We start from the raw sequence: 19,998 nt of genomic DNA, 5'->3' as shown, positions 1-19,998 counted from the left end.
TTTTATGACATGGAAGCCTTCCCCCCAGTTTCCCTTCCTAATTATTTCAAAGGTCTTTAGGATAAATCTTTTTTTTTTTTTTTTTTTTTAATGGCCACAACAGACCTTTTTTATAAGAACAGATTAGAATGATGCCTCTCTTCAGTGAAAAGTATGTGGCAAACAAGGGCTGCTTACTAACAAGCTTCAGGACTGAGTTGTTGAGATAGGCTAGATGCTGTGCCAGAAGCTACCTCTCTAGAACCTTTTTGTAAACAAGCAGCCTCTCATAACTATCTGCTTTGCATAGGTGAAAAAAATACAGAGCGTAGAAAATATATTCCAACATTTTAGTCTGTTCATGGACTTGCAAAGATTTCAACCCCACAAAGAGTTTTGTCACACTTCTTGAGACCAGTTCATTCCAGAAAACATAGCTGTCATCCCCAGAAGGCAAAAAAACCATTGACAGTCAGTGAGGCTCATCAAATAAATGACTGCAATAATTTTTTTTCTAATAGTGTTTCTGTTGCCCAGAAAGGCTGAGGTGAAGAGGCTTAGCGGTTTAAAAAATTGAGGGAGAAACAGGATTGGATGTAACATTCTTAGACTTTTCATATGAAGTAATAAATCCTGTCACCATGTCCTGCTTGGCTACTTGGACTTATAAAGCTGGCTTTTGGTTTGTTTTTTGATGGAATTTTTTTCTTGAAAGCTTGCCAGCATTTGGGATTTTGTTGCCAGCTTTTGTGTCAAAATATACTGAAAGATCTGTAGAGCACTATATTTTGGAGTGATAGCGGTTTTCTCACTGTGATCTGTTTAGAAGCATCTAGTGGAGATAAATGTCAAAAAGATGATTGCAATACCTGTTTTATCATAGTGATTCTTGTCTTCGCCATTTCTATCATCTCATGCAATGTCTCGACCTCAGACCACACAGAAGCATCTTTTCAGTTAAGAATAATAACTGAAAACTTTTTCACTTAGCATTTCTCTGTCATGTAGCAGAGCGTAGTCCTTTGCCAGAGATGTTTGGGGCTTGCAATACTGTTTGGTTTTCTATTCTCAAATAAACAAACAGTTTATCCCTGTTCCTTCAAAATGTTTGGAAACAGGTCTGAAAGAGAAAAATAGTCAATGAGCCCAGCATGTCTCCATTTACTCTAACTGCAGTGGGATTCATTTTCTCAGCCTTCAGGGTCATACATTTTGGAAGGTCATCTGGTGTTGAAAAAAGAAGGAAGATACTTCTATGAGTCCACTACACTCCAAAAAGAAGTCTGTATTGTAAGCCCCCTTGCCAAGCCTGCAGATTCCAGTGTTTGAACACCCCACTGACTAACAAGAATAACTGAAACTTGTAAGAATTTATGGGATTTGGAGTATCAAAGAATTAGGCAAATTAAAACTCAGTTATGACAGAGCCATAACTTAGTCTTTCCTTTCTTAGCACTTTCTTTGCCCAGCCCCATTTCCTAGGTGTGTCTTGGAGCAACTGCTATCCTCTCTGTGCTCAGACCTAAATGGAAATAGTTCCTAGTATAAAGAAAGTGCAAGTTGCCAGGAGTCCTTCTTCTAGATACTTTAGAAATTGTGTCTAAGACTCAGAGTTGTATCTGGAGGTTGAATCGATTCTTACTCCAGTTCCCAGCTTGGATCCACAGTATGTGAATGATTTGTCTAACTTCCTCATTCTTTTTAATTTCTATGTGACTCTACCATTGAAAAGAAAGTCTTAAAATCTCTGGTGTGCTGCACATTTGTGGAAATCAAAACTGTGGAAGATGTCTGAACTATTGGCACTGAAGAATTACGTGCATGCTTTTCTCAGTACACTGTCACATTCAGTCATGTCCAACTCTGTAACAATGACTAATAGAGATGTTTGCCTTTTTTTTTTCCCTTTCTCTCCTAACTCCTTTTGCAGCTTTCTACTAACAGATTTTCATTCTTCTTAGGAATCATTACCGTGCATCTGTAATTGTGCAGGTGTTGTGGTTTAATCCCATCTGGCAGCTAGGACCACGCAGCTGCTCGTGCAGTTCTTGCCCTTCCTCTAGAAGGGCAGGGAAAAGAGGGAGAAAAGGAGGGGAAGGGTAAAAGAAAAAAACCACCTCATGGGCTGAGATAAAGGCAATTTAATAGAACAATAACAGAACATGAAACTAACAATAATAATAATGGTAATGACACAAGTCACTCTCAGAACCCGGTGAATTGGTACCTTCCTGAGCAGCAATCGCAAGTGCCTTGTCCCTGGCTAACCCCATTTATATATTAAGCATAACATCTATGGTATGGAATATTCCATTGGCCATCCCATCATTCTGTCTAGGCTCTTTCTCAGCTTTCAGCTGGGAAACTGAAAAAAGTCCTTGAAAAAATATAAACATCACCTGGAAAAAACTAAAACAATATGCTTTCATACCAAATCAGAAACACAGTAACCACTAGAAAGCAAACTAACTCTGTCCCAGCTGAAACCAAGACAGCAAGCTAACTTTTTTCAAAAGGAAAATTATTTTCTCTTGGTTTGATTCTATTTTGTCATACATTGCTTTTACCTGCTTTAAAAATTGTCTTCATATTTTAAATTCTTATAACAGTTACTCAGTTTCTTAGAGTATATAAAATTTCCCAGAATGATGGAGCAATACATCATCTAAGTATTTTCCACATCTTCTGGGTCCAAATTATAACATTGCTGAAGACTTCTTTTTGAACTTTCTCATTTTAGAATAAAATAGTTAAACAAAAGTTTCAATCCTTACAAGTTTTTGGACTCCTGTTTCACAGTGAATGGTTTCTTCAGCTCTCTCATCTCCCAAAATGAACACACATCAAATAAATTCTGATGAAGTGCAAAGCAACTCAAAGTATCACTAGTATCTTAACAAACTTCTGGTTTTGTACAGCTGTCATGGGAACTCTTTGTTCCATTTTTCAATTCTTATGCAGTCTGGTTTTGTGGGCTTGAAGGTCAACAAAGTCTATGAAATGTTGCAGTCTTTTGTATGATTAGCTCATACTTTCTTCTTGCTGAGTTGAACGTAGCTTTTGCTTCAGGAATTTTTTACTGCAAATCATTGCTGGTATTTTTTGGACTTGACCTTCATTTTTCTTTCTGCTGTGTATGGACTTGGCTTTCTATTTTATTCTTTTCATGTCTTTTCAGAGCTTTTATTTCCTCGGTCATTCTCAGCTGTACCCTAGCTAGTATTTGGGAATGAAGAATTCTCTGCTCAACTATTTAACTTACGCCTTATATTCACCTACTGATTCTTCCTTATTTTGCCCTTTCTCAAGGGATAGGATCTAGTTACTTTGTACAGTGTCCTAAAGCAGCTTGAAGGAATGCCTATACACAAGTATCTGGCATCTGGTGTGTTTTATTCATGATAGCTTCAAGTGTGGCTGGTTTCCCAGCAGCTCTTTATCCTTTCCAGGAACTGTTGGATCTCTGCTTTTGCTTTTAATGTAATTCAACAATGTAATTCAACACTTTTTGTGTAGCTGTTCCACAATGACAGCATACAACTTTCCGGTCTCCTTGACAACTCTACTGTAATAGCATGAGTGGAAACAAAATACATTATGTTTACTAAGGAGGCAAAAAGTTTTTGTGTGTAGACATTTCCACATGCAGTATAATTTACTGTATGAAAGTAGTAATTACTGTATCTGTAGCTCTGATAGTGTTTCATGAGTTCTGAAAACTGATGATATTGATATAGTATAGTTAACTAAATAATTGCTTCATTTAATCCTACTTATAGTGCAGTGATGATGCCTACCCTTAGGAGAAATTGACTGTAGAGCCTAATGCCGGGCACTCTTTTTACAAGCATCACTTCCCTAAGGCTCAAAAAAACTTTGCTATTATTTCTATATCTGCATACTTTCCTTGAAAAAACAAGAAGGTGCAAGAAGGCATTGATCCGCCTGTGGGAGAATATTCCTGGTCTTAGTGTAGAGCAAATTACTATCTTTGGGTTCCAAGCCACAATCGTGCACTAGGTAAGAAATAACATCACTTCAGGAGAAGCAGGATGTATTACCAGAGAAGATTTATCATGTCTCTCCTTCTGTATCCAGGCATAGGGCAGCTTCAGAGCAACAAGTGAAAGACTGTGCCAAATGAAGGCAGTGACAACCCTTTCACACACAGTTTTCTTCGCTGCTCCATCTGAACTGGTGTTATTTTGTATTAATATATCCTCCCCCAAGCATCTCCCCCAAGATTGGACTGTGTATGTCCCATCCCAAACCAAACCAAAAGCTTTGTGCTGCACCTTGACAATATTCCTTACTGTTTGGTCCAAAGCTGAATCCGTTTTGATACAAATACTTCACTTGATATGTGTGAAAAAAAAACACCAGTGTTTCTTGGAGCCCCAGAAAGGCAGTGCAGGAGAGCTGCCAGGCAGTAGGCTCTACAGTTCCAAAATGCTTCAGAAACATCTGTTGTCATCATCCCAGAAACTCTGTGTGATCTTATGTGTGATGGCATGTCTGAAATGAGTTTTAGGCAATACAATTATTTGAAAAAGATCCTTTCTCATTTTCTGACAGAGTTAGTGTTATGACTGTCAAACTTAATAGACTCACTCTTTCCTCTTACCTTTGTATAATCAAAGCTGGCAGCTGTTCAGCGATCAAGGTATTTGTGGTGAGTGGACCCTGGCTGGTTGTGAGAGCTCCACTAAGCTGCTCTTTCTCTCCCTCATCTCAATAGCACAGGGAAAGAAAATGAGATGGAAAAGTTCATGGGTCAAGATAAAGACAGGGAGATAAGTTATTAATTACTGTCAATGGGCATAACAGACTTGACTTGGAGAAAATTAATTCATTTTTTTGCTAGTTAAAATGGAATGGCAACAAAGAAACTAAAACACCTTTCCCCCAAGCCCCATTTTTCCTAGGCTTACCTTCACTCCTTCATTCCTAGCTCCTCTGCCTCCTCCCCTTCCTCCTCCCTCAGCAGCCCAGGGGGATGGAGAATGGGGGCTGTGTTTGGTCCATTACAGCTTCTCTCTGCTGCTCCTCATACTTTCACCCTGCTCCAGCATAGGTCCTTCCACAGGCTGCAGTCCTTCAGGATAAACCTGCCCCAATGTGGGCTTTCCACAAGCCTGTAGGAAATGTTCACCTGATCCAGCATGGTCTCCAGGGGAGTGCTCTGGCATGGTCCTCTCCACCAGCAGCAGAGGAATCTCTACTCAGGCACTTGGAGCCTCTTCCTGTCTCCTCCTTCACTGACCTTGGTACCTTGGTGCTCACAGGGCTGTTTCTCACCCTTTCCTCACTGCCAGTGCAGTGTTTTTTTGCCCTTTCTTAAATTTGTTTTCCCTAAGGCACCACCATCGTGGCCGTGTCTGTGGGGGGTCTGTTGGAGGCAGCTGTGTCCAGAACAGGGCAGCCTTGACATCTCCTCACAGAGACTCCCCACACAACTCCCCTCTGCCAACACTGATACCTACATCCAATAGTGGACATAAAACAGCTAACAAGGATGGAACCAAAGGCTGGTGGTGTACGTGTCAATGTATCAATTTTGATACATTGTATATGTATATGTATATGTATACATATGTATATGTATATGAATGTATATGAAGCTCTTACTCAACAAAACAAAAGAAATAGCTAGGAACCTAATAATAAAAAGATAATACTCCTAAAAGGAACAAAAAGCGTCTAATTTACTGAAAAGCAAAAAGAAATTTTGTTACAGTGTAATAAATCCCAAGATACTGCAACTATTTTTTACAATAGAATCACGAGAAAAATGGAGGAGGTAGGAAAATTTATTGTATTAGTGAAGGTTACCCTGTGCTAAGCTGAGGTCTTAGCACAGAAATCTGAGGCTACGCCCCTGCAAGGACGTAAGATAAAAATAAGACTGGTATATCATTTACAGGGGAACAACTAGTTTGTGTGACAATGCAAGTATAATTAGCCTGAAATTACATGTAATGTAGAGTGAGTAGAGCTCATGTAAGAGTTTGCTTCTACCCAAAGACAAGTGTATACATTCCTTGGAAAGCAATGACATATGTATATTAAAAGGAAAACAGTAGTTCCACAGATTTATGTAAATTGATCTTGACTGACAGTTACAAAGAGCACCCTAGACAAGATCTGCTTCCAGCTTAGAAAGACAATATGCTCTTTTCCTTTTTCCCTCCATTTTTGCTGATTTTGCCAGTATTCCTGGTCAAGTACTAATACTGCTATAGCCAAGCAACCCAGTCTGGTGGGTCCAATGGGCTGGTGTATCTGCCAAAACCAGTATGCCTTGTCAGCCTGTGTGTGCTCCTTCCACCATTTTGTCTGTTGCCAGCTGAGTCATGCCTGATGTTTGCGTGGCTCTGCTCCATCTTCCATCATCTGTCAGTGGTTCTTATCTGGCTTAAAGTAAAATTTCTTATGCTGCCTCTTCTCTTCATGCCTTTTCCTCTTATGCTTTCTCCTTTGCTGTCATGGTATAGGCATCATGTACCTTAAACAGACTTCGTTCTTCCCATCAGCATACTCTGACCAGTTCAGATTGGTGAACCTATGTCAAAAACAAAGTTCAAAGTAGCCTAGAATGTCCAAAGATGTCCTGTTCACACTCTGAGGACAGATGTACCAGACATGTGTGGGTCTAAGCACTGCTTGCAGATATCCTCATCTCAGCCCTCAGTTCCCCATCACTGCCTGCCTACCCTGCAGGCTCCAAGGCCTAGTGCTGTGGAAATGATTTTTTTATTCCAGTACAGGTTACTCAGAAATAGAAGCTCGGCCAGAGAGGTCCCCTCTGGGGAGCTGGCTTGGGTAGGAATGGCAGCCAGATCTCCCGTTAACTGCATCTATGCAAAAATTGTTGCATGCCAGGCCTTAAGCCAAATGAGTACTTGCTACTGGTACCATTAAAGACAATCTGTATAGAATATTGCTGTACAAACTGGCTCTCCACTGCTTTCCTGATGGCCTCAGGTCTGTGTTGGGATATGTCGCAAAACGCTCTTGCTGAAGCCTTGTGCACTGAGACCTCATGTAGAAACGTAACATGCTGCAGGTACCTGTGGAAACATCTGTCAAAGCTGAAGATGATGGTATGGGATCATTTCATGGAGAAGGTTCTCCTAGGAAGGGGCTTCCCACATTGCCACTAGCTTTCTGCATGCAGCTAGCAGTAATGTTAAAATGTACATGAAGGGTTGGAGTGTAGTCTTGGAAGGCTGACTGGCCTTTAAGTGACTTGAAATTTTCTGTGTCTTTGGCATGGAACAAACTTTGTTTGCAAGGTCAAAGGATATCTGCAGTAATTTTTCATTGTCTTTAGCTCAGAGGTAAGTATCAGACAAGGTCTTTGCCGCTCTGCTTTGGCCCAGCTTTAGTGCGTGACCAAATAGCTAAAATATTTGAAACATTCCCTGGGCAAAAAAATAGAGGCCAGAGGAAAGCATGCGTGCTTTCAGGAGTGTTTGTGCATACTGTTTTGGGAAAGAGTCGTCTATAAGGATATGAATTACTCCACAGTATTTTAATATTTGATTTGCCTGGGAATTTTTGCATACCACTCTTAATCTTAATTTGGAGTCTGACCTGGTAGAACAGAGTTCAGTTTGGCTGTAGTTCAGTATTAGAACCAAAGGAAGAGGAACACTGTTAATTTAGGAAAATCCTTTGAGCAGTTTGGCTGGAGAACCTTGTTTTGGTTTGTTTCCTTGCAGATTGCTTTAAAACTTGGAGCCTTGGTAGTTTTAGGTATGGCTTCCAGATAAATTCTTAGCTTTATGGAGCCTGCCAGTCTCTGCAATATTTTTTCCTGGTGACCTTTGGTGAACCAAGACCAAACATGCAAGTCTAGATCTGAAGCTGAACTCCAAGGGACATGTGCTCTGACCCCAGAACCTAGATGGGAGAAAGGTCATGTTCTGTGCAGGCATTCAAATACCCTGAACTTTTGTGGACTGGTTCTTGTCTTCTTGCTATTTATGACTGCCATGCCTGAAGGTCTGGTCAGAAAAGATGAGAGTGGAAAAATCTTCATCTGCCCACTCAGTTTCCTATGATTTGCATTTGTTGTCAGGTACTGGACATTAATGACTTCAGCAGCAGCCCCTGTACTAAGTTGCATACTGTGTTATTGGTATGTTACAAAAAGAGAGGGGACAGCAAGAACAATAAGTAATCTTTATAGCGGCTTACCAAGACTCATGAGATGGGTCTTATGGCTGAGGAGCCCCACTGAATGTGCATTGTGGGTGTATTAGTTGGTCTGAAGATGTCATAAGGCTTTACAGAATAGACAAAGGCAAGATGCTCCATTTCTGAAACCCCACTGCAGCAATGCTACGAAGCTAGCAGTAGAAGATAGAGCAGTGTAGGTGCTAGAAGAAGCTAGAAGATAGAGCATGTAGGTGGATTACTGAGGACCTGTTAATGAGATTGGAACTTGGTGAGTCTTGTTATCAGTATTTGAAGGGAATCCACTTAAGACTTTACAAATCCTTGGCAGATTAGTCTTGAAATCAAGCAAGTGAGGAGAAAGGGCAGAAAGAGAGAAAGTGGAGAACAGAAAAGGCAAAAAAGCCTCAGAAATGGGAGGGTGTGAATTACTGTAATAGAGGAATAGTGAAAATTTTTTTTAAATGGAAAAAAGGATTCATCAACAAAGGAGAATCTTTGCCTATGACAGCAAAAGGGAAACAGAGGAGAACACAAAAAGATACGGATAACTTTAGGATAGTTATCTTCCCCTGCTGGGCATTTTAGGATGACTTATAAACCATTGGAGATACACATTAACACACCTAGAAATTAAGGTAAGCATCTAACTCTTCATACAAAAACCATTCACAGATTTGAATTGATTTTTGTCTTGCAGATCCACAAAGACTCACCCTGGGCCAGTTGTACATTTAAGTGACAGCCCAAGAGATGAGGGAAAAGTGAGTACAACTACTGGTATAAAACATTGTGATATTTCATAGCCTTTATTTGCCTCAATTCCTTTTTTTTTTCCTCCTTACTGGTTTTATTATCTGCTCTCTTTCTATATTTGCGAGATCACTTTTACTATTTTACAATTTTTAAGAAAAAAAAAATTATTTGTACAATTTTAATGAGTAAAAATCCATGAAACAGACAACACACTGTACTTTGAAACCTATGGCAAATCAAAATTGTTCCTGGTTAAATAAACTTGGCTTTACTTAAGTAAGAGTTGACTAAAAGCTGTACCATGACTTTAGTACTTGGATAAGCATGCTATTATGAAAGCATTAGAGTAAGTTTTCATAAGATAGTAAGTTTTTTCTTACACAAGAATAACAAGAATAGTAACCCACTTTTGGCACTTGCTACTGTTTCTGAATAGAGCTGAGAACAGCAAAGAGCTGTCAACTGGAAGCAAAACATGTAGTCAGAGTGTTCGGGTCATGATTGATACCATCAGGAGGCAAAATCAGAGTTGACTTTATTTGTATGGTAGCTTTTCCAAAATGAGATTTTGTTGCCAGTGTATCAGTTTTATTAGACCTTTTTTATTTATGTATTGCTACTGAATTTTTGAGCATTTGGCCTATGTGGAAGGGGCATTTAACTGTCTCATCACTTTTGGTCACTTTTGCCAATTGCATTTCAGTGTGTATTCATAAAGGACTGCATCTTACAAAACAGTGTGCCTCACATAACAACTGGTGGCTATTGGAAACTAGCAGCAGTTTGAATTTCTGATACTGATATGAGGGACATTTTACTGAAATTCATATGCTTCCCTAGAAAAACACCGATGACTACATCTGAATTTCATTTGCATTATCTGTCCTTGGACTTATCCATATTGCAAGGTGAACTATGTGCAAATGAGGCACTTGCCAGCTAGCCTTCCAAAAGCCAGATTGCATCTTTAAGCCTTGTTGGAGGAATCACAACAGATGAAGCAATTTAGAATACAGCAAATAAAGTAATTAAACGCTATGAAGCATAGTGTTTTAGCCTCAAACTACAAGCCGTCAAGAAATACTGTTTAACTATGTATGGCAAAATACCTGATAAAAATAAAGGTTTATTGATGTGGCATAACTCTTGTTCACTGGCCACAGCAGAAGCTGCTGATGACCTACCTAAAGCACACGGTGTAGGGAAAAAGGATATGATACTAAAAGAAAAAATGATCTTGTGAGTGAACATCTCTTACAGGAATGTAATGAACTGTGCCCAAACAGAAGACTAAAACATTTTGACTTCAGCAGAAAGAGAAAGATGAAATGATTCCAGGAAAGGGAGTTAGAGGAGACCTTGCTTGGAAATACAATTGCTTGTTGCTCAGAGGGCACATTGGAGACATCTGGGCACTGATGAATTAGTAGCATACTAACAACAGCAACAGCAAAATCAGATGGATCCCTATGAAATGCAAACATTGGAAATTTATGAGGAGAAAGAGTAGAAAATGTAAGCCATACTGAAACCATTCCAGTATAGCTCTTTGTATCATTGATAGATTGAGGGTGGTGTAAAGAACAAATTGGTACTAACAAAATACTTGCAGATTTGCAGAATGTAGAATAGATAGCGTTTGAAGATTACAGGAAAATATCAGTAAAAGGTAAGCACAAATGTAAGAGAAGATCCAAGCACTAAATCAAAAGACATAGCTCTAAATAAAAAAAAATCCAACAGACGAGGAAAAAAAAAAATAAACTGAATTTTTCAACTAAGTCTCATTAAGCTTTGTTTGAAAGAATGAAGGATAAAACAGTCTTTCTTCAGAATGGGGAAAAAATGAAAAAAAAACTAACTTCTTGGACTTTTGCTGTTCAGCATAGTCATAAATAACCTAGAAAAGAGTAAGCAGTGCTATGGTCAGGTTTGCGGGACTTTAGGAGGTTGAGAAACGGCAGTAAAATGTCAGGATAAATGCTGTCCTTTGTAAGCATTCAGTGTAAATTATGGGAAGCTATATGTGTGGGGGAAAATATTTCTGACTTTACATATAAAACAATGGGTCTGGGCTTATCATTACTGTTTGGTATCGAGAGTTTTGAGTGATGATTGATAGTTCAGTGGAAATGTCAGCTCAATGCTCAGTAGTGACCAATAAAGAAAATCAAAATTAGGCATTATCTGGAGAAGAACAGAGAACAAAACAGGACTATTGCATAAATGCATGGTTTACTTGCTTGCTAAATACTGAGTGTTCTATTTGTCCTTCTATCTCAAAAAGAATGTAATTGTGCTAAAAGAAATTCAGAGAAGGGGCAAGGTTTTTTATATGAGACACAACAAAGTGAGACAGGACAATACATTGTGGAAAAGAGTTGATTGTGATTCTGAGTTTGAAAATCGTAATTGTTAATGAAGAAGGTAGAAGCAGTTCATAGTCTCTTTCAATACAAAAACTAAAAGGAAATCAATGAAGCTGAACAAGTCAGATTCCAAACAAGCCAATTAAGTTCTTCTTCAAATGCGCAATGGGTAGAAGCTATAAAACTTTTTTCCAAATGGTGCTGTGGGTGCTGAAAATGTATATGGATCAAAAGGGAGACTAGAAAAGTTAACAGAAATCAGTCTGAAGGTTACTGAAGAGGTTTGCTGAATTTTCCTAAACAGTTATTAAATATCAGGTTAACTGGAGTCATGTCTAGTTGAGGAGCTGGCTGTCTTTGAATGAGAAAGTCATGTAGGCTGAGAGAATTTGTGAGGGTATGGTAAGTACTTGCCCTCCTCACATATTCTTCTTTGGTATTTGCCCTTGGCCATTTAAGTACAAAATACTGTGATAGGTAGACCTTTTGTTTAATTTAGCAGAGTTGTTCTTAGCTAACTGAGCTGTTTCAGTACAGTTCTACATGCTCTGCTTAGCTTTTCAGCTTCAAGTTAACCATCAAGAGATGTTGGTGGGAGAAATGGGGCTCCTTGCATCACTTCATGGGGGGCAGTAGATGAAAGTGTTCTTTACTTACGCTTCAGAAATTAAATAGTGAGTACAAATCAGTCATAATCATTGCTCAAAATACAGCTATTCTTGTACTTTACAAGAGTATTGTACTCTGCAAAGGTCCAGTAGTATATCCTTCTCTGGGAAGTTGTTTACAGATCTGGGCATGTTTCACTGAAGTAAATAAGTAGATTTCTCCTATGGGCACTGAGTGGTTGAGAATCCTAAAACATAGATAAACCTTTCCAAATCTAGGACAATCTTAAGATACCCTTTTGAAAACCAGGGAGATTTTTGTTCTGACTGTATATTCATCTTTTTAAAATTCTTTAAAGCCCTAAAAATTCTAGTTTGTATCAGCGACAGATGACCAGTTTTTCTGTGCTGAAAGAATGAATGCAAGTCCAGAAAACCTCTGCCATTCAAAATTTTTCCAAAGTGCCCTCCAGGCAAACTTTGGAGGCAGTCTCTTTTATGAATCTAGCAAGGGGTAACTAGAAGACAGACCACAAAGAGCATGTGGGCGTTTAATGTGTCACTTAAGAACAATTTGGGGACCTAGTGATTAAGTCCATGAAATATAATTGTGTCTGCCAAATCAATGAAGAAGTGTACATTAGGAACAGACTGAAGTGCACAGACATTTTTAAGTGGCAGATCTGTAGCAAACATGATTTTTCTTGCTGACACAGGAGAAGACATTAACTGCAATGATCTGCGGTTTCCCAGCAACTGGAGAAAGCTAAATAGGAAAAAGTTTAATGTTATTAACTATTAGCTGGTGGACTAAACTTCCTATCTCTGAGTCTGTGTTCTGAGATCTAATAACACCTAAATACAGTGTGCATTTGGCAGGCTTGTTTTTATTCTCCCAGCTGTTTTGTGGTACCAGGACAAGGAAGGGGCTGGCTGGCAGGTACCAGGATGCAATTAATTGATTGTAAAGGAGAAAACTCCCTGAAACACTGTCATCAAAAGCATTTCATGATAAAGGATTTGTTAAGTCAAAACGTGGAGCAACTGCATTAGACAAGAAAGATCTTGCCAGGATTCTTCCCTCCTTCAAATTCTGTGTGGCGTTCTGCATAATTCTTAACCTAATTAAGCATGAGTAATTAAACAAGATGCCAGGAAACAGAAGCTGAAGAGAAATCTTTGGGTTTTTGCTTCCTTGACCCTTTTTACACATATTTTTATTCTTTGTCTGTTTTCTCCTTCAGCTGCGTTTGTGGATGTTTTCTTTTTTACTAAATGAATATTACAGACATAGAGCCTGTAATATAGATCTTTCAAGTGCTTACCATGGCAAACGGGAGCATGAATATCTGAGATTCCTATGATTCAGAGAAGTCAGAGTTCAAAGCATCATAAATATACTGGTGACGAGACTAATCCTATTCATCCATTTGGAATTCTGACTTCAGTGTCCTATCACAGTACTAGCAGACTGGCAGCATGGCTACCACCCGAGCAAAGAGAGAAAAATTCCTGGCTGTGCAGCAAATCTGTTTATCTTTCAACTTCTTCCCTGAAATCACATCAGTACTTGATATCTTGCAGTTCTGTAGTGCTGTTGTGCATTAAGCAATAGATCAGGTGAAATGCTGTTTCTGATAGGAGGTATTTAACCTTTCAGTAATTACCTGGAGCGTGATATCTTTGCAAAAAAGAGTGATAAAAATCAAAAGACAAGCCTGCTTCACCAAGGAGAAAGGCTTATTATGAAACAGGGTCACATACTAAATGCTTTTCTGTTCCTTGAGTTTCCTGAATATATTTGTACAAAAGCTGAGGTGGAAAGAATACTGGTAGATATGAACTGAATTCAACTTGTTTGGTACCCAGCTCTAATGCACTGCTGCAAGTACTTGTAATGGTAAGAGTAAGGAAGGCACTCAGACTCCATAACATGTTGACTAAAATACCTTTTATTTAAGTTAATATGAAAAGGAAAAAGAAGATAATCTTATGTTCCTTCAGATGGTGGGAACCCTAAGTTGTGCAGCAGTGGATGAACCCCCAAGAAGGGCACAGCACACTGTGCTGGTACCCTCTGTGAAGAGGTTTGCCAACATTTTGGTCTTTAGACAACTCAAAAGATTAAAAAAAAAATATAAATAATTTCTACTGTCAGGAAAAAGGATACTCATAGACAACTCAAAAGATTAAAAAAAAAATAATAATTAAGAATTTCTACTGTCAGGAAAAAGGATACTTACATGAGAATATACTGCCTTGCATTAACATACAGACAAGGTCACAAAAGTGCTGTAATTGCCCTTACCAAGTGGAAGCTGTCTACATGCTGCTTCTTTACTATTAGGCAGCAAAGTTTATCTTGTGGCCAAGGAGTTGGTGCAGCACAACACAGACCTGAAAGCCAAGTGCTATGTGCAGCACAGCATAGCCCAGCACAGACCTGCACTTACTCAGGTTAAATGCTGTGTGGGTCACTAACTCCTGCATATACAATTGTCTTCCATTTAGGATCACTACACTAACAGTAAAAGCAGTTGCAGTAAGACACTTTGTTCACTCTCTCAATGGCATCTATTATCCCAGAATACCATATGGCATCCTGACACAAGTGCTATCCAGTTAGCTGCACGCTTTCTGAACAGGATGTCTTTTCACATTTACTCTGCCACAAAATCCCATATGGACCTGTCCACAGCAAAAATGATAAATATTCTGGATTTTCTCCAGGACAGTTTGATTTTTTTTCAGGAGCAGAATTCTTAAGTAATAAGGTATTGTTCATATTCAGCTATTAAATATACTAGCTATAAATCATTTGTAGATTAGGTAATACATCTCCACATAATGAACATTCTCCTGGCAATATATAAAATCATATCTAGTAAGTTTGAGAGTAGTCCCAGACTCTTTTATAGCAGTATTGATGTATCAATTATGTTTAACTTGGAAACAAAGTGATGTTTTGTTTAGCAGTCCAGCCAAGTTTCATTTTTATGACTTATGCAAGGTAAAGTGAGTGATGGCAGAGATGCTGGTAAGGCCTCACAGACTAAGAGATGATCTCGTCATTCTTCTGCTCAAATTCTTCATATAGAAACTGTAAATCTTTGCCTGTGTTCTGTGATCCATGTCTATACGGACAAAGAACAACTGCAGTTATCACTGCCAATTGCATAAAATATTCCATAGCAGAAATGTGTGAATCTATCAGTTTGGTCATTCACAGTCTTCACGTCCAGGATAGATTCTTAGGAAGATGGGTTCTATGGGAAGCTATTTCCAGAATACTTAGGTAGGCCAGACTTCATATCTGAAATCTATCAGTTTGGTCATTCACAGTCTTCATGTCCAGGATAGATTCTTAGGAAGATGGGCTCTATGGGAAGCAATTTCCAGGATACTTAAGTAGGCCAGACTTCATATCTGTAATTAATTGTGTTCAATCGAAGAGTACTCAATACAGTGCCAGACCAATTATTCAGTTCAATAGAGGCAAGGAGAAAGGATTGTGTCCATTCTTATTTTTCTCCTGGGCATCGTTTTTCTACTCTTTCATCTTTTGACAAATCTTCTTTGCTGGTATTTCTGAGATGTCCATGATGATATGACTAGTAAAAGTAAAAATTCACATACCAGTTAATATATTTTTGATTTATAGGAAAGCAAGCAATTTATTCTCTGCAAGAGGAGTTCTTTGAAATGTTTTAAAGCAGTGGAAAGCAGAAATTAAAGGAATATATGTAGCTGAATGAGAGTTTAATTTGGTGGCTCTGAAATAATTTAAATGATCTCTTAGGTGTCAAACAGTTTTCCCTCCAATCAGGGGCAAGGAAGGTAAGAGCTGAGAGGAACATGCTACGGTCTTACTCTCTTAGCAGATACACAATTGTGAAGACTGTCCAGGCACATAAATCCTTCAGAAAAAAAAGGCATATAAAGCACATTTTTTCTTACATATTAAAACTTGAGTAATCAGTAATGAGAAGTAATCTATACTGAAAGATAATTTGAAAGCTGGATATTATGTGTAGTGTGAACTATAATCTTGCACATCAGTTTGGCATCTCTGTTTATAGTGCTTATTTATTTTTTAAAAATCTCTTAAAACCTGTAAGTTTTTCACTATTCCTATATACTTTTTGAATCTGTAAGTATAATTGTGTTTGTTTCCCTCCTCCAGCTATTGATAGGCTATGAAAATGGAACTGTAGTACTCTGGGACTTACGATCTAAAAGAGCTGATCTGAGAGCTTATTATGATGAGGTAAGCAGCTTCCATTAATTCAGAAAAACTGTTATTCAGCAGTTTACAGTATGTCTTATCAAGCAGATGGATATTTATCTTAAGGGATTGCTTGTTCTGGAAATACTGTTTGTGCTATGCTTTTGAACGAGTTGTTGACAATAGAAATCAAAACCTGAAATCTGTAGTTCTAATGCATTAGGCTCTTGTGAAGGTAGTACGACACTGAGTCTCTTCCCCATGATTCTGCTAAATTCATCAGCTTCTCAGTTGTGGGGATCCTCAGTTGAACAGAGTGTAGCAATGAGATGACCTGAGATACAGCTACGTTAGGAATTATATAATTATCTTTATTGTGTACTGCTAGAACATTAATTAGAATGAAAGACAAATTATTTTGTAGGGCTATGGATGTTACCTCATACTCAAGATCTGATTCAAAGATTTTCAGAATTGTGTTCTCATAGTTTTATCAAACAATTGTCTCTTGCCTTTTGTAAGCAGATTATATAAAACACAGATGCAGTTCTTGTATCAAGAAATAGGCTGTTTCAAAAATAGATTTATTTCTAGTTATTACGATTTCAGTACTAGCCCTAGGAAAAAACATCATTTGTTCTGCCAGCCCTTCTGTAAAGTTCACTATGGATGAATGTGAGTGCAACTAAAGCTGAAGTTATAAAGGGACATTTTCTTTAAAGTGCTCCAGAAAGTAATTGGTTTCCTGTAGTTCCCTTTCCTTCTTCATCTTGCCACCTTATTACATGTAAGCAGTATACACATTTATTATCACTCTAAAAAGTAATTTCAATATATCTGAATCCTGCACTTTTCGGGCCTGTGTTCACAGACACATAAACACTACACTGAGCTTCAAGGTTAAGATTCTGAATTCTACATAGCAAATGTTCTGAAGGGTGGGGTAATTGAGAGCTTGAACAGGCCAGCACTTAAGCCTGAAGACATGCCCACTAAATTGTCTCTAAGTGACAGTCTGCCTGTGCATACACCTGTAAAATTGCACCTGCTCTATTACTGAAGGCTGGACAACTTTCTTCTTTTCCAGCTCTCCTGGGGGAGGGTTTGTTCACTCACTGTCCTCTTGTATGTTCAGAACGAGACTACATAAACCAGGATTTTCATAATACTGTTTCCATTATTTTATTTTTTGCTTGTTGAGACAGAGTGGTTGGGTGTTGAAAATTTCTTATAAAATTCAGTTGTTCCACATTTTTCCATGCCGTCCTCAGGTGCATTTTTTGGCCTTTTAATCAGTCCCATGTTTTCCTCCTCCGTGTTTACTTGCTGTGTCATTACTGTACCTTGTGCAGCTTGTGACGGCTTGCTATCATCTGCTGAAATATTTGCAAGATTCTTCTTGTCTTTAAAAGGGTTATGTGAGTAGCCATTGTACTTTATTCCAGACTTTCAGGCTCCAGATCAGTAATGTTCCAGAACTGCAAGGATTCCCCCAGGGAGCCCCTAGAAAGGGTTCCTTTTGAAATCCTGGGTTATGTAGCTTTTGTGAGTCACCAGTGATTAGTTCGGTATGTGCCACTTGGTATTTGGCACCAACCCAAGTTTTCAAACCTAAGCCTTTTCTTACAGATTGGCCATCAAAGTTGACAGTCCAGAAAACATTGTTCCTGCTCCCTTCACCATTCTATCTGGACTGATGCAAGGCTTCTGTGCCCCATGATATCTGAGCAATGTTTTAGTATTGTTCTGGCTCTGAGCCAGCCAGTCACAATTGCAGGGTATCTGTGAGGTCTCAGATAAATTGCTGTAAATGTTCTGTATCTTCATTGAATACCAAAGTGCCTCTTTGAATGGGATCTGAATGAAATTAACCCAGCTTCATTTTTCTTATTATCATTACTTTCTTTAGCAGCAGTTTTGAAACTAAGGTAGTCACCCTCTTTGGTGAAAGAACTGGAAATCTCATCTAGCTGGACCACTTCCTATTCTGACATCTTTAAGGATCATCAGATGACACAATCTTTTCTGGTTTATCAGTGAAACAGATACTTCTGTTTAGTGTCAAAAATTCCCCTGGCACCAAGGCCTCTCCATTAAGGGGCACTTGATATGTACTCTGAGAAACAGTGTATTTTTTTGTCTTTGATGGACTGTGAGTGTTCATCATGAAGGCAAGTTCTTTCTTCTCTCTAATCTTCTTCATATAACTGTGCAACTTGGTAATGTCACTCAAAATAAATGTCACCACCCTGAAGACTCCATCTGAATACTCATCCTTTCACAGGATCAAGCCTCAACTGAATTTCTCCTGTGTTACTGTTGACAGCGTTGGATTTCAGTCTCCCCAGGCTGGTTGTCAAGAAGGAGGGTCTCTGTTGTTATTCAGATCTGTAGAACCTCACTGTGCAACACAGGAGTGAGAAGTTAAGAGCAGATTTTTTTTTGACACAAGGCTGGTAACTGAGTGTCTGTTTACCAATCTAAATATTCTTCCCCTTTAAGTTCAAGTTGGAGACTGTATCTGCTATTATTCAATTGTTATAGAGAGGAATAGTTTCATATCTCTTTAATTTAAAGATATTTCTTTTCATACAGCCACAATAAATGCTTTCGTTTCATTGTCAGTGAGAACCATTATTAAAAGGTCTCTTCCGTTCAATTTTTTCACTATGTTGAGTGAAAATTGAGGTCTTAGAAATAAAGAACGCCCATCTCAGATGGAATAGGTCCTCTTTATTTGCACGCTTGAACAGTTGGCTAACAGAAGGATCACCAAGAGAGAACGGTTCTCACTCCACTGGGACATCATCACTGTGAAATCTTGCCTGTGCTTTCTGTGGCTTTGTGATACCTGTGTGATGCTTTGTATCACTGAAACTCGCAAACGTGGTTACAAGATACATGTTGCAGACACCTCCTCAAAATATGTGCAATGTTATGACAGGGAGGTGAGTTGCTTTGTACAATATTACCAGGATCTGTCCACTACTTGCAGAAATATACCCTTTGATTTTCCTTGCCATCCAGATTAATGTCATGGCTACATTGTTCTAGAATAAACAGCTCACCGAGACAACCCAATAGCTTGTAAGTGGTGGAGCTGAAGACTGCCCCCTGTTCACAGACCTGCAATTGCAGCATTTATAGCTGCTTTCCTTTCTCCATCTTTGTCATGCTGTAGTTCATGTCTTGAAGACTGAGAACCTTTTATAGATAAAACCTGTGTGCTCATTTCAAATGGGAGAGGTTCTCACCAAGGATAGAAAAAACTGTACAAGTTATCTGGAATTTCTCCGCTTGGTGTTCTTGTAAGCCTGTATCTTCCCTTTAAAGCTTCTCCCTGATATTTATGGTTTACTCACTGAAGCTAAAGCTAGTCCTGTCTCTCTTTTAGCCCCACTGATGACCAGTTAGAGGCTGCCTCAATTCATCAACTCATTCTTCTCTACTGTGTCAAATCTTCTCAAGAGACTAAAATGTTCTTGCTTGTGAAACACTCGATGCCAGCATGGAGCTTGAACCTGCTGCTAAACAATCTTGTGTCTGCTCTTCAAGATGTCACCTGCACATTTTTTTGTGTGTGTGATGATGATTTTCATCTTCTCAGTGGTGATATGTATGAGATATTCAGGCCCTTTCAATCAATGCTCCTTTATGATGCCCTCTAGAAAAGACTTTCTTTGCAAGCCCTTATATAAATCCCTTCAAAAGTTTATTTCCATTGATTTTTATAAAAAGAGAGCATGTAAACAAGCCAGATCATTCAAAGTATATATAACAACAAGTTACTGTTGATAGTTGGCAGACCCCAAAAAAACAGCCGTCTTCATATGCAGACTGTTTAAAAGTTTGACAGGCTGTGTCAGTTCTCACTCAGTTT

General features: G+C 38.7%; 1 protein-coding gene across 8 annotated transcripts in view; it reads left to right on the top strand.

The window, feature by feature from the left end:
• Window positions 1-19,998, top strand: part of STXBP5L (syntaxin binding protein 5 like) — a 199,625-nt gene that overhangs the window by 91,900 nt on the left and 87,727 nt on the right. For all 8 annotated transcript variants that reach the window (XM_014957184.1, XM_014957183.1, XM_014957182.1 and 5 more), the window contains exons 6-7: window positions 8,861-8,924; window positions 16,077-16,160. In XM_014957184.1, the coding sequence (XP_014812670.1) occupies window positions 8,861-8,924; window positions 16,077-16,160 (148 nt within the window). The remainder of the gene's footprint in view (window positions 1-8,860; window positions 8,925-16,076; window positions 16,161-19,998) is intronic.

The sequence above is a fragment of the Calidris pugnax genome, unplaced genomic scaffold (assembly GCF_001431845.1).
Source record: "Calidris pugnax isolate Ruff unplaced genomic scaffold, ASM143184v1 scaffold225, whole genome shotgun sequence".
Lineage (NCBI taxonomy): Eukaryota > Metazoa > Chordata > Aves > Charadriiformes > Scolopacidae > Calidris > Calidris pugnax.
This window is presented reverse-complemented; position numbering and strand designations above follow the sequence as displayed.